Here is a 15,265-nt window from a genome sequence, read left to right as displayed (position 1 = left end):
TTTTTTCAAAATGTAATTTTGTTATTCACCTTTCACATTTGGGGGGGGGGGTACCATAGCATCACTAATGAAATGCTAAAATCTTTTTCTTTGAGGAAAAACTCTCTAGCATTTTTATTTCTTAGCACACAGTTGCCACAATTTATTTCCCTCTTGTTCATGAGGGCCTTGTACATACATGTAAAGAAGGGCATTAAAGAATCTTCAGAAACACATAATAAATGATACTTTTTAGGAGCCTCACTTAAAACATACCCAATTTGGGGCACCTGGGTGGCTCAGTGGGTTAAGCCTCTGCCTTCGGCTCAGGTCATGATATCAGGGTCCTGGGATCGAGCCCCGAATCTCACGGGGCTCAGGGATCCTGCTTCCCCTTACCCCCTGCCTTCCTCTGCCTACTTGTGATCTTTGTCTGTCAAATAAATAAATAAAAATATTAAAAAAAATACCCAATTCATAAAAGCTCTTACTTACAAACTAGGTGATGATTCTTTGTTTGAATATAGAAACGCCATGACGTTTTTGTAGATAATGGCCTTCTCTGGTGTATTCAGCTAAAATATTTTTCCATCTTTAGGATTTCATTTATTTCTAAGAAGAACAATACTCCTTTCGTCACTTGTAATTCCAGGATAAAAATAAGCCTAGTGTCCCCTACTGCTTCTCTCCACAGCTTATATTTTCCATTGTGCTCTTGAAGGTAACCACACCTTACTTCTGTCTGAAGCGTTCAGGGACTCATTTTACACTGTCAAGTCTGGTGTTGCTCATGGTTGCATTTGACATATGGACAACAAGACACAAAAAAGCTGTTCGTCGCACTCACATTCTAAAGGTCTGCACACTGTTTTTGTTGTTGTTGTTTTTTGAAGAAGGGAGATTGTTCACTTTTTTTTTTAAAGATTTTATTTACTTATTTGACACAGAGAGGGAACATAAGGATGGGGAGTGAGAGAGGGAGAAGTAGGCTTCCTGCTGAGCAGGGAGCCCGATGTGGGGCTTGATCCCATGATCCTGAGATCATGACCTGAGCCACCCAGGCACCTCACTCACACTGGTATTTAACAAAGCCTGTGTCGGGGTCTTCACAGAAATTTTATAAGTACATGTTCTTTAAGGACAAATACATTAAATAGTTGTCTAACTATATCTTCCTAGCATTTATCTCTTCTTTTGAGGATATAACAACTGCAGGCAATTTACTTAGTTTAATTTTGTTTAAGTATTTTCGAAACATTTCTGTAATTCCTTCCAGAACATAACCTATAGAAAAGTAAGCAAGTTAGAAAAAAAAAAACAAACTAACAACAACTGAACATAGCTAAGAAGAATATTCTGTTGCTTATTAAACTCCTTAATCTGGTTAAATCGAGGAAAGAATGGGTAATGGTGTCAGATGGTCTCCCATCTTTTCATATTTTGTCACTTTTCATATTCTGTTGTCCAGCAGTAGCAAAATTTCTTACCTTGTTTTTAAGTTCCTCAGTTATCTGGTGATACTTTAGTCCTGTTTTACTTCTTGACCATTACCCCAGGTCCAAATTTCTTACACCATGCTTTGATTTTATATTCAAGTGAATGGCTTGCGGGATCCATGGCGCCCTCTTGTCCTGCAGACCATGAGATGGTCACATCGTATCCTTCTCATTATCATAGAGTGGCCTCCTCTCACCTCCTCCCTACCTGGCACCCCCAAAGCTGGTGCGAAAAGGAGAAGCCTGAGGAGCCACCCGCTATCTACCCGCCCCCCCAGGATTTTTCCTTTCCTATGATCAGAATCTAATTGCCATAGACTAGATTTTGGGGCAAAATGGGACAGGGTAGAAGGGTTTCAATCCTGCAAAGCCCAACCTCCAGGAGAGTGTTAGGGAGTTATCAGTTGGTATCTCCTATTCTAGCTGATAAAGTGGGTGTTTCCTCTCTGATACCATCACCTGAAGGATTTTCAATGACATCTGTAATACTAAGTCAACGTTTTGTTAATTGTTTGTTAAACTCCATAGAGCATCTTATTTATTTGAAAGCACAGAAAACGCCTCACGCTGGAGAAGTGAAGCAGATAACATTTGCAGGCTATCAGCCTACTTGTATTTTCACTTATTGATTTCTGTCCTCATGCATTTTTAACCCACTGAGCCACCCAGGCGCCCCCCCCCCTTTTTAAAGATTTTATTTATTGTCCTCATGCATTTTTGATCCCTGTGCTTAAAAAAACTATTTTCCTTTGGAATTAGATGACAAATATACCATCTTTTCGGATGAAGGTATCTGAAACCAATTTTAGGGATTTCTGGTGAAGTAACAGCAGTAAGTCCCTACTCTATGTATATTGTTTTAAGTAAGAATAGAATGTAGGAAGAAAAAATGGTCAGATTCCTTTTTATCATCTTCTTTTATTTTTTTCTTGCTTTTGCCAGTTGTAAGAAAATAAAATTTTAAGTTTTAAAATTTTCTCAAAGCCTACCTTGGGCTTTTGAAGTGATCAATAATACCTAACCGTAGATTCTTATTTAATGAAAGTGTAAGATCTCCCAGAAAGTTAGAGAAAAGGAGAAACTGCTATGCTATAACGTTTTGATTTACTATTAAACAGCAAGCTTTTAAGTTTTTCCAGGTCCTTGTAAACCTCTGCTGTGGCTGCCCCTTATTTCTTCTACAGGTAAATCCAACATATGCAGATTTTGAATTACAGCAGATTACCTAAACTTGGAGATAATAAGCATAACATACCCTACTTCCTCTCTCCAGATGCCTTTTTATAAAGGGAAACCCCTCTTCCCTGATTTCCATATTACAAAATACATTCTTCTTCATTATGTGTATTGTCAGAGGTAGTGAAATAAATCTACTATCTATCTATCTATCTATCTATCTATCATCTTTAACTAAAGCTGTCACACTAGAAATACAATATTTTTTGGTAAATAAATTTGGTGTCACTTGATGTTCTTTCCCTATATGCCTTTGCTTCTTGCTTCATTTTACTTAAGGGAGCTCTGAGCCTGTTCCTATATCTTCAAACACCCTACTCACCAAGTAAACATTTATTAACACTTTTGTTAACACTGAAACAATTTAACACAGAATAAAATATTCAGATGGCTTATTTAGGAAACATTGATGTTAAGCTGATATTTGTGATTGGCAGGAATGATCTTTGTTGTGGTATGGCTTGCGTTTTCCAATTTTGTTGTGTTCTTTTCTAAGTGATACAAACAAAATTAATATGTTGAATGAGAGAATCAAAAATATATTTTAAAAACTTCCAGGGTAAAACGATGACCCCCAACTGGTAAGAGTTTGTGAAGCAAATAGAATAATAAAAGGAAGTTCCATGAGTTAAAAAAGAAAGGGGGAATAAAAGAAAGGATAAAGTTTCTCTGTAAAAGGTCTAGCTCAACAATTGTGAACATGCCTTGGCTGCTGAAGTTAGACCATATCAAAAGATTTACACAAGCCCAGGGGTCATTCTCCCACGGTTCTTGATCTTTGTGTTTAGTTCTGGATGCCATAGTTTAAAAGGTCTAATTAATTCCAAAGATGTCCATAATAGCCAATGTGTGTGGTCTAGTTAATGAAAAATATGGAAACAGTTTCAGAAGAGGCATGGCTCAAGAAATTGGGATTTTTGTTTAGAAAAGAAAAGACACATGGCCATTTAAAAATAACTCTAAAGGCTTGAACCAGGATCAAATTGCCTGAAGTTACACAGGGAGACAGATCTGGCTCTGTGTAAGGAAACCACTTCTAACTTTACACCTATTCTTAAATTGAATGATCTGCCTTCCCAAGTCACGAACTTTGTGAGCTCTGGGCACCTTCAACCAGAGATTGGAGGCCTAGAATAATATTTCAGGAAGAATTTATATTCTGGGTGGGAGATTGGAATAAAAGTCAAATATAAAAGTTTGTATTTATTATTTTTTAAAGATTTATTTATTTTAGAGAGAGAGAGCACAAGTGGGAGGAGTAGAGGGAGAAGAAAAGAGAATCACAAGCAGACTCCACAGTGAGCCTGGAGCCCAAGGGGGAGGGCTCAATCTCACGACCCTGAGAACACGACTCTAGCCAAAAGCAAGAATTGGGTGCCCAACTGACTGCACCACCCAGGCACCTTACCAGTTAACTTTTTAAAACTCTGTTGGGTGGACAGCCACATGCAGAATAATGAAATTGGACCATTTTCTTACACTATACACAAAAATAAACTCAAAATGAGTGAAAGACCTAAATGTGAGACAGGAATCCATCAGAATCCTAGAAGAGAACATAGGCAGCATCCTCTTTGATCTTGGTGGCAACAACTTCTGGCTAGACACATCTCCAAAGACAAAGGAAACAAAGGCAAAAATGAGCTATTGGGACTTCATCAAGATAAAAAGGTTTTGCACAGCAAAGGAAACAGTCAGCAAAACCAAAAGACAACCAACAGAATGGGAGAATATATTTGCAAAGTTTTAACACCCAAAGAACAAAAAATCCAATCAGGAAATGGGCAGAAGACATGAACAGACATTTCTGCAAAGAAGACATCCAAATAACCAACAGATACATGAAAAAATGCTCAACATTGCTCAGTATCAGGGAAATGCAAATCAAAACCGCTAAGGGAAGAGATACCACTTAACACTGGTCAGAATGGCTAAAAGTAATAAGTCAGGAAACAACAGAGGATGCAGAGAAAGGGGAACCATCTTAGACTGTTGGTGGAAATGCAAGCTGGTGTAGCCACTCTGGAAAACAGTATGGAGTTTCCTCAAAAAGTTGAAAATAGAGCTACCCTATGACCCAGCAATTGCACTAGTGGCTATTTACCCCAAAGATACAAATGTAGTGATCCAAAGGGGCATGTGCACACAAATGCTTATAGCAGCATTGTCCACGATTGCCAAACTGTGGAAAGAGCCCAGATATCTATAGAAAGATGAATGAATAAAGAAAATGTGGTGTATACATAATGGTATATTACTCAGCCATCAAGAAAAATGAAATTTTGCTATTTGCAACAACATGGATGGAAGTAGAGGGTATTATGCTAAGTGAAATAAGTCAGTCAGAGAAAGACTATCATATGATCTCACCCATATGTGAAATTTAAGAAACAAAGCAGAGGAGCATAGGGGAAGGGAGGAAAAAATAAAACAAGGGAGACAAACCATAAGAGACTCTTTTTTTTTTTTTTAAAGATTTTATTGATTTATTCAACAGAGAGAGAGAGATCACAAGTAGGCAGAGAAGCAGACAGAGAGAGAGGGGGAAGCAGTCTCCCTGCTGTGCAGAGAGCCCGATGTGGGGCTCGATCCCAGGACCCTGAGATCACGACCTGAGCTGAAGGTAGAGGCTCAACCCACTGAGCCACCCAGGTGCCTCCATAAGAGACTCTTAACCATAGGAAACAAACTGAGGTTTGCTGGAGGGGAGGGACTAGGGGACTGGGGTAACTAGGTGATGGGCATTAAGGAGGGCGCATGATGTAATGAGCGCTGGGTGTTATATACAACTGATGAACCACTGAACTCTATCTCTGAAACTAATGATGCAATGTATGTTAATTAATTGGATTAAAATAAAATAATAAAGTTAAAAAAAAAGCAAAAAAAAAAAATAAAACTCTGCAGGGGTGCCTGGCTGGCTCGGTCAGTAGAGTGTGTGACTCTTGATCTCAGGTTGTAAGTTTGAGTCCCACACTGGGTGCAGAGATTACTTAAAATCTTAAATATAAAAGTTTGAAAAAAATTATGATTTTTATGTTGTTATTATTGTGATAGATATCTCCAGCAGTGATATTGAAACTTCCTGGAAACTTTTGGGTGTGGAACACTCAGTGGGGAAAGCACAGTGACCTTGTCTTGAAATGGTGACACAAAGCCATTGTTTGCATAAAAACCATCACGGAGACTTAGAAATCTGACTTCTTGGTCTTAGGCAAACTAATACAAAAGTCATTTGAAGTCATTTATTTTACAGCTAGCTGCAAGCAGTGAGTAAAGCTAGATGCAGGGCATGTTTCTAAGGTTAGGGTGTTAGAATGAATCAGCAGAGGTTGTCATGTTATGAAACACTCCCCAGCTCTGCGGTGTTGTTGAGAAGCAAGCTGGAGCCGGGTGAGGTAGTCCTATTGCAGTTTTTTTTTTTTTTTAAAGATTTCATTTATTTATTTGACACAGAGAGAGAGAGATCACAAGCAGGCAGAGAGTCAGGCAGAGAGAGAGGGGGAAGCAGGCTCCCCAACAAGCAGAGAGCCCGATGCGGGGCTCGATCCCAGGACCCTGAGATCATGACCTGAGCTGAAGGCAGAGGCTTAACCCACTGAGCCACCCAGGCACCCCAGTCCTATTGCAGTTTTAATGAGCTCCTCCTGTATGCTTTCATGTTTGTTGTGATTTGGTTAATGAAGTAAACAACGCCTGTCCCCCAACCCCCCCACCCCCGCCCAGGCCCACTCCCCAGGAATCCATGTACTTTACATGTGATAGGTTAGTGATACATTCTGGGCTTGTCCTCTATATTTAAATGGCTTTAAAGGCAAATATAAAAACAATTGGTTGAAGTGTTATCTCAGCGTTTGCTCCTTTCCACTTTATCATATCATATTGCCATTGATACTACAAAGGAGTAAATTGTTTTTAAAAGGGCTTGACCAATATTTTCCAAGTGTCCCATTTGAGCCACTGATAATTTTTAAAAGTGCATCACATGCAGTAGCATTTTGTTAATTGAGGAGGTTATTTGGAAAATATTACCTATGAGTTATGTTCTGGGTGATTTATATTCATCACTTTGTCTTCTCTTGTAGGTCTTTTGAACAGCATCTAATTCCATGAAGTCATTAAGCAAGTTTAGGCTCCTTTCCATAGACTCTCAAATCTTTTGGCTGTTTCCTCTTCTCTGCCTACTACAAACCTTGTTTCTTGCTTCTGATCTTTGTGAGGATGGATGCCATGTCCATTCTTGCCCATTGTCCCTTGAGGTCAGAATGACAAGAACAACCACACGAATTTCTGGATCAAAAGTCAACAGATGAAAATTCTTATGCTAGTAGGCACTGGCTCTCCTTCTCATCATGAGTAAGTCCACTCTCAAGTTGATGGATTATTAACTTTAGAGTTCCAGAGTAAAACATATGCAGTTTTATGTCATGTGGCTTTGAAATGATTTTAGAGCAGGTCATAATGTGTGAGTACCCTATCCTGAACATTTTATTCAGTACTCTGAGTAAATCTCATGATCCAGATGGTTCAGTAATTTCAGGTTTAAAAAACTGATATGCTTGAAACAGACCCTGCTGCATCTCAGTATGTTCTAGCCTTTTCTACAAATGATCATTTAGTACAAACACAACATCTTAGTGCATGCCAAGGAAACACAGAATGAGGGTTTTCAGAGTAGCTACGTGTTGTTGCTTTGACATAAGGATAATACCAGCCATCAACATAGGTGCCAGGTGGTACAGGACTAGAAGACTACATCTGGGAAGACTCATGGAGAGAGGCTTCCCTGATGTGGCCACGATGACCTGGGGCTGGAGACTGCACATGACTGGTTTCCATTTGTGTCCTCTCCCCATTAATCAGCTGGTTCACATTTCTGAACTTTTCAGTACAGGAAAAACATCCAAGGTTTAATTTACTGTAATGGCTTGATGGGAAACATATGTTTGACTCAAGACCATGTTTCTCTTTTTGAGTAGTGGTTTCGTGCTTAGCTATTAGCTTTGTTCTCTGGTTATCTGTTTAAGTCGAAGTCTTAGTGTGCCTGCAGGTTCATTTTTAGGTTTTATTCAATAAGCCTAGCAAATGAAAAACTACATTTTCCCGATTGTTTTTGATTATTGAAGTTTGATACTCTCATACAGCTCTTACTGATTTTATATTTGAAGGTATGATTTGCATAAATTATGTTCAGGTTTATCCTTTGCAATTTTATATTTGTCTTTTCGTGCCAAGTTTCAAGTTCTTTTCTTGAGGACTGGCTTGTGGGGTTGATTCTCTAATTTGTGGATCTGGTCCTATTAAATTCCTTATGGGAAAGACTTAACCAGCTTAGCTTTGTCCTGTGTCTGGTTCTTCCTGGGACTGACCCTGTACCACCTCCTGACCTACTTTAACAGGCTTCATTATCCCAAGTAAGACAAGATGGAGCCATGTGGATGACCCGGGGGTAGGAACTTCAACAACTAAGAGTAGGAAAAGGAGACATCTGCTTGGTTAAGTGACAGTTTTTGGCTAGAGGTGTGGCTAGACTTTGTAAGGGTACAAGTATCTGAGATCTTTTTTCTTTGGGGCTTCCGAGGTTTTCAGAAATCTGGCACCCTATTACATATCCCATCTTATTTCCCACAACGTTTTTTTAGGGATGCTGAAGTCTAATTTTAGTTATCACTGGGTTCCAGTGGGATGTTGCTAGAAATGCCCACATACCAAATAGCTCCAATCTTGATTTTTATGAAGAGGGTATTATATAAATAATGAATTAATATTAGTAACATAATAGTGAGGAGAGATTGTAACTGATAGCTTTATTTCTAGGTAAAATATTGAACTTCTTTAAAAATTTCAGGAAGCATTTAGTTAAGTTGCAAAAGTAAGTTTATTGAAGCATGAAAACAATTAGAGCAAAGTTGTTATTTCAACTTTTTCAAGAGTGTTCTAGTAAGAAAAGAAAAGAGGATGCGAAAAAATTGCTTGGTCATCTATTTCTGGATGGAAACTCTTCCTGAAGTTATCCAGAAAGATGGCAGGATTGATGTGATTTCTTCATTTGTGTCCTTCCATTTTTCTCTGAAAGACACTCTTGCTGATCTGGAAATTGCTTATTTCACTTTCACCTCAGACACGTTGCTCACTTGAGATGAGATGACTTTGCCATCCACCACCTCCTCCACGATGGTCTTAGTCACTCTGGTCTTGTTTGGATCTGGAAGTCACAGAATCACAATGTCAGTGTGGAAACGATCACAGAAACCCAGATCAAGAGACATTCAAATGCATTCTTTTTTTTTTTTTTTTAAGATTTTATTTATTTGACAGACAGAGATCACAAGTAGGCAGAGAGGCAGGCAGAGAGAGAAAGGAGGAAGCAGGCTCTCCACGGAACAGAAAGCCTGACATGGGGCTCAATCCCAGGACCCTGGGATCATGACCTGAGCCGAAAGCAGAGGCTTTAACCCACTGAGCCACCCAGGCATCCCTCAAATGCATTCTTTAAGTAAGTTCTCTTGGGTTAAGGTTTTGTAAACAGTAGTACATGCTTTTTATAAGACAAGAGAAGCATGCCTTTACTTTTAAATTATAAGATGATCATGAACATTAAGGAGTGTTTACCTCTTCCTTGGCCAGAACAGCTTCCAGATCTTGAGTCACCAGATCCCACATTTCTGGATCCTGTACTTCTGGATCCCGAGTTTCTAAAATCAGATCCTCCAGAACCACAACCCCTAGAGGAAAAAAGAATTGTTTTCCTTTGTAGTTTGCAAAGGTGGGAGAAACCCACCATGCAGGGGGCTCTCCATGATGAAGGTAAATATTTTTGGATTGGACTGAGTCTCTGTGACTTTGTATCATCATCATCATCATCATTATTATTATTATTATTATTATTATTATTATTAAAGTTGGGCATGGAGCCCAACACAGGGCTTCAATTCATGACCCTGAGATCAAGACTTGAGCTAGGATCAAGAGTCAGATGCTTAACCAACTGAGCCACCCAGGTGCCCCACTGTGACTTTTTAAACCAAGTCTAGCCCCCAGACCCCTTTCTGGTTTCATAACAGAAGTACACCAAGAAATGCACTGAGTGGGTTCATGACTTTCACTCACCCTCCCTCCCCATCGAGCAGGCGGCGGTAAGTCTCAATCTCCATCTCTAGGCGGGTCTTGATGTCCAGAAGTTGCTCGTACTCTGTGTTCTGACATTCGGTCTCACCCCGGATCTGGCAGATTTGCTCCTCCAGGCTGCTGATCTTCATCTGTATTTCTGACAACTGAGCCATGTAGCCAGCTTCTGTGTCAGCCAGGGTTCCCTCCAGGGAGCTTTTCTAAGAGAAAAAGCAAATCAAAACCTCGTGATGCAAAATCCCCTTTTCATAAGGTGCTAAAAGAAGTACATCTTCAAGTGACAACTTAGGATGTTCTATAATTGGTTCCTTATTTTTGTTGGCGTAACTGTTTTTCTTTAAGCCGAATCTTCTACGGAAGTATATGATCTTGAACTGGAATGTTTATGCTTTCTATAACCACAAGCGAGCTCTCCTAATGCTGCTTTCATTATGTGCCAAGTGGAACATCTTGGCGAAGAAAGAACGCGGGATCGCTTAACTGCCTGTTGGAGGTGTTGCAAATCTCTTTGCACTTACCATGGCCATTTGGGACTGAAGCTCAATTTCCAGAGCTTGCAGAGTACGTTTCAGTTCTGTTATCTCATTCTTGGCGGAACTGGCTGCCCCAGCATCTGTAGAAATTTGTGCTTGCAGCGATGCACTCTAGAGAAAAAGCAAATGCCGTCAGGGCAGGCTGAAGAACTGGGAGGAGGTGGCCTGCATGTGACCGCGGGCTCGGGCATCCAGCAGTGATAATCCACCTGTTTGTTGAACTGCTCCTCGGCCTCGCGGCGGTTTTGCTCAGCCAGCTCCTCATACTGTGCCCTCATGTCATTCAGTAACTTGGTCAGGTCAGTCCCTGGGGCAGCGTTCATTTCCACGGTCACGTCCCCTCCGGAACTTCCTTGCATGCTCTTCATTTCCTAGCATGAGGAGAAACACCAAGGTGATAAAAAGAGGAAAGCAAAGACTTCTTAAAATGTGCATAGCCAACAAAAAACCTGAAACTAAGACACTATAGGCTACCCCCGCGTCCCACTAAATTCATATATAATTTGCTCATGACTACTTTTTTCCTCGATCATAGGTGTCGGAAATCCATTTAGAGAAAATGTATTTTATTTTTACAGAATGATGTGGGGTAGGCCAGGGTCCTTTAATAACGTGCAATGTGTTCCTACCTCCTCGTGGTTCTTTTTCAGGTAGGCCAGCTCCTCGTTGAGGCTCTCAATCTGCATCTCCAGGTCAGAGCGTGTCATGGTCAGGTCATCCAGAACTTTCCGCAGGCCATTGATGTCGGCCTCCACGGCCTGCCGGAGATACAGCTCATTCTCGTACCTGGAAAGGACAACAGTAGGACAGGACAGAGCATTTCAAAGTCCATCAATTCTTGCATAGTGAAGAAAAAGATTTTTCCTCTGAACTGTTGGTTTATTTATGTAATCTCTACCCCTAACACAGGGTTTGAACTCACGACTCTGACCGAGATCAAGAGCTCTATTTTCCTCTGAGTGAATCAGCCACGCACCCCCTCCTGAGCTATTTGATAAAAAAAAAGGCTACTAAGTTTTCTCTTAGGAATTATTCCCCCGGAACGAAAATTGTGAACTGAGTATTAATTCTATTGACGGCTGATATTTTTATTTTATTTTATTTTATTTTTATTTGACAGAGAGATCACAAGCAGGCAGACAGGCAGGCAGAGAGAGAGGAGGAAGCAGGCTCCCCGAGAGAGCAGAGAGCCTGATGCGGGGCTCGATCCCAGGACTCCGAGATCATGACCTGAGCCGAAGGCAGCGGCTTAACCCACTGAGCCACCCAGGCGCCCCGACGGCTGATATTTTTTAAAACAAAAATTTCATCCTTAATTTGCCTCTTTTTGTTTTCTTGTTGGAGCAGAGTGGTGCTTTTTAAAATTTACTCTTGGAATGTTTGTAAATTTAGGTCTTGATCCCCTAAAACATAGTTCTTTGAATTTAGAATAAGTGAAACAGACAGATTGCATTTTATTTCTCCCACATTTGCAAGTCTTCTCTTTTCTTACTTCATTCTGAAGTCATCAGCAGCCAATCTGGCATTGTCGATCTGCAGAACAATCCCAGCATTTTCAATAGTTGAAGTAATGATCTGGAAAAGGCAATAATAGTGAATGCGTCATGGATACTTTTTACCTGTGTCTGCATGCCCCCTCTGTGAGGGTAGATGTCCTTCACGTTGGCTTTTAAAGGTAAATTGCTCTGAAAACTTGCTTAGTAATGACATCTTTATTGATAATCTGGTGTTGTTGGACTACATTTTTCTGCAAAAAGGTAACAGTTTACACATTTACTGGAATAGGCATGAAACATTGTTTTATAGAGCACAGCCCTCTGCTTATTTCTGTTGCTTTGGAGAATCAGTTAATCTATAAGTTCTTTTAGAAAATAGTACAAAAAATGAATTTACTTCTAAAAAGTCTATAAAAAAAATTTCCCATACAATCGTGGCTAAACATTTAAGATTCTGCTCACACAGTATTTGCACCAGATTTTCTAGGAAGAAAAATAGTTGTAAAGATGATTTAAATATAGCAAGACACTAAAATATGTTGACCTGGCAGAATTAATCTGAAAACATTAGATTAAGCTAGTGTTGACTCATTGCCACCATTCTTATATGTACATGTTAATTAGCTGCCGCGCATTATATAAATTTTGCTCTTATGTAGAAACACTCAAATTTGAGATGCAAACAGATAATTAGTACGGTTGGATGTCATATACAGTACTGTCATAGTTAAAACATACCAAGTCCCATTTTACATGTACCACAAGCAAATAGGTCTTTAAATAATTCCTTGACGTGAAATCTTCATTACAGTATATGGTCTGAATAAGAGCAAAAGATACAGAAATAATAGAAACTCGGTAGTGGATAGTGTCTCACCTGGTTCTGGAGATCTTCAATGACTGGATAGTATTTGCTGTAATCTTTTCCAGATCCACCATCTCCAGATCCAGGCCCAAACTTCTCATACCACTCCCTGATTTTGTTCTCCAGATCAGTATTGGCCTCTTCCAGGGCTCTGACCTTGTCTAGGTAACTGGCCAGGCGGTCATTGAGGTTCTGCATCGTTTGCTTTTCACCTCCAGAGAAAAGGCCCCCATCGCCAACACCACCTCCCATACCACCCCCCATTCCACCGCCATAGCTGTAGAAGCCTCCACTAGCACCACCACCAATTCCAGACCCCCCACCAAAGCCAGAACCCCCACCAAAGCCAGACCCCCCACCAAAGCCAGACCCCCCACCAAAGCCAGAACCTCCTCCAAAGCCAGCCCCAGGGCCTGGAGTTCCTCCCAAACCACCCGCTCCTGAGCAGCTACCAAAACCTCCCCCAAAGCTACCTCCAAAGCCACTGGTCGATCCCCGACTCAGGCCACAGCTACCGGTTCCTCCTCGGAAGCCCCGGGCAGAGCCACCCCCCAGACCGCATCTGCTTCCACTGCTGAAGCTGCTCCCACCAGCAGACACCCTGACCAAGCCGCTGCTTCCAGCCCTGGAAGAGGAGACTCGAGAAGAGCAAGACATGGTACTCCTGCAAATGTTTAGCTCGTTCTGGGGAAGAGGAGAGGTGACACTGAAGCCCGTATTTGTAAGCTATCTTTTTGGCCCTTATATACACACTTTCAGGGTGTTCCTTTTCTGTGTCACTTCTTAATCCCTATTACAGTTTTGCTAATCTGCAGTTGGAACCCACTCTACTGGCTCTTTTTCTGAAGCTAGGTCAGAGCCTCAGGGCATTTACTCTATCAAGAAAAAAAAATGAGGTGGAGCAAAACAAAACCTTTTTTTTCCCCCAGAATTACAGTTTTAATCTTTCAGAGGTTTCGATGACTTAGAATTCTTTCCTGAAAGTGTAATTCTATTCATTTTGCTTCATGATTTCCCAACTGAAGAACACATCCCCAGATTAGCAAATGCAATTAAAATACTTAATACAATGAGAATGGAAATTTCCCAACAAACTCCTAACTTTTGTTCATATTATCCTCTTAAAGTTGAAATTAGCTCTAGCATCAGCATTAGTTTTAGGTTTACTTAATTGTCCTTCTCTATGATCATTTCAATCCCCATATTTCTAAGGGTACGTTTGTATTGAAGTTTTCTTTGTGTTCTGAGATCAGATTAGGTATTTTCACTGTTAAAAAGAAAGAATTAAATATAATAATCTTTCCTGCATGTACTATTAGATCTCAGCAACATGTTTACTTGAGCAGAGAATATCCTAGAAAGACTGGAAACAGTTTTAGATGGGGATTCATTGTCACTGATACGATGGTACGAAGATGCTTTTCTTTCTGATTAAATTCGAGCCTGAGATGGTGATAGCAACTTCCTTTTTTGGAGTCAAATCTTAAGAAACTAAGATGATGCTGATTTTATCTTTGTTTTAAAGGTGTCTGGAGAAGGGGATCTGAATCCACTTCTGCTAACCACTGTTATGCCTGGAGTCATTTTGCAGATATTAAAATGTGGAATTCCCCCCTGTCTGCTTTCTGCTCATATTTTTTCTATTTTGGTTGAAAAGATATTTAGTAAAGATACGTATCCACTTCCGATAACTAATGTTATGACTGGGATCATTTTACAGATACCAAAATCTAGAATCCTCCCCAGTTCACTTTCTGCTTCCTGTTTTTCTGTCCCTTTGTACTTTACATTACTTCCGTTTGCCTCTGCTAGTAGTTTCTCTGGTTTAAAAGTTTTTGTTTTTGTTTTTTGGGTTTTTGTTTTGTTTTGTTAAGACGCTCCTATATGATTCCCCTTACATGAAGTACCTGGCATTGTCAATTCCAGAGACAGTAAACAGAACTGAGTTGCCAGTGGCTGGGTGGAGGAGAAATGAGGAGTTGTTTAATGGATATAGAATTTCAGTTTTGCAAGATGAAAAGAGTTCTGGAGGTTGGTTGCAGAGCAATATGAATGTACTTAATACTGAGCAGACACAAATGTGAAGATGGTAAATTTTGTTATGTTCACTTTACCACAATTTTTAAAAAGCGTCTTTTTTAAAAAAAAGATTCTATTGATTTATTTGAGAGAGAGAGACAGCAAGAGAGGGAACACAAGCAGGGGGAGTGGGATAGGGAGAAGTGGGCTGCCTGGCAGGCAGAGCTCAATCCCAGGACCTTGGGATCCCCACCAGAACCAAGCTGAAAGCAGATGCTTAATGATTGAGCCACCCAGGCCCCCCTAAAAAGTAACTTGAAAAAAAAAAAAGTGTAGATGCTTTTAAAACCTTTCTTGGCCTCAGCTTTATGCTCAGGTAGCTGAGTTTTGCTTATTTAAACTAGTTTTTATCTTGGCAGTCTCTTTAAATTGTGTGTGTGTGCTTTAATCACCATCAATCATTTGTCATCCTGCGTTCTGCCTTCTGTTAATTTCTCCTTGGACTGCCTTTGA

General features: G+C 40.3%; 1 protein-coding gene across 1 annotated transcript; it reads right to left on the bottom strand.

The window, feature by feature from the left end:
- Window positions 1–8,570: 8,570 nt before the first annotated feature.
- KRT24 (keratin 24) lies at window positions 8,571–13,405 on the bottom strand. Its single transcript, XM_047709057.1, has 8 exons — window positions 12,746–13,405; window positions 11,865–11,947; window positions 11,002–11,158; window positions 10,582–10,743; window positions 10,358–10,483; window positions 9,822–10,039; window positions 9,324–9,436; window positions 8,571–8,916 (listed from the first exon to the last, which is right to left on the bottom strand). The coding sequence occupies exons 1-8, from the start codon at window positions 13,388–13,390 to the stop codon at window positions 8,813–8,815; spliced, it is 1,608 nt and encodes a 535-aa protein (XP_047565013.1). The 5' UTR covers window positions 13,391–13,405; the 3' UTR covers window positions 8,571–8,812.
- Between the last annotated feature and the right edge of the window lie 1,860 nt (window positions 13,406–15,265).

This window comes from Lutra lutra, chromosome 16, assembly GCF_902655055.1.
Source record: "Lutra lutra chromosome 16, mLutLut1.2, whole genome shotgun sequence".
Lineage (NCBI taxonomy): Eukaryota > Metazoa > Chordata > Mammalia > Carnivora > Mustelidae > Lutra > Lutra lutra.
The sequence above is the reverse complement of the archived record's forward strand: the minus strand, read 5'-3'. Positions and strand labels throughout refer to the sequence as shown.

Bases quoted from the DNA above. Each gene is read 5' to 3' on its own strand.
- KRT24 (XM_047709057.1), bottom strand. From the start codon at position 13,390: ATGTCTTGCTCTTCTCGAGTCTCCTCTTCCAGGGCTGGAAGCAGCGGC. The intron at 10,484-10,581 runs GTGGATTATCAC...CTTTTTCTCTAG, and splicing joins AGGAGCAGTTCAACAAACAG to AGTGCATCGCTGCAAGCACA. The intron at 9,437-9,821 runs GTGAGTGAAAGT...TTTTTCCTCTAG, and splicing joins CTGCTCGATGGGGAGGGAGG to GGGTTGTGGTTCTGGAGGAT.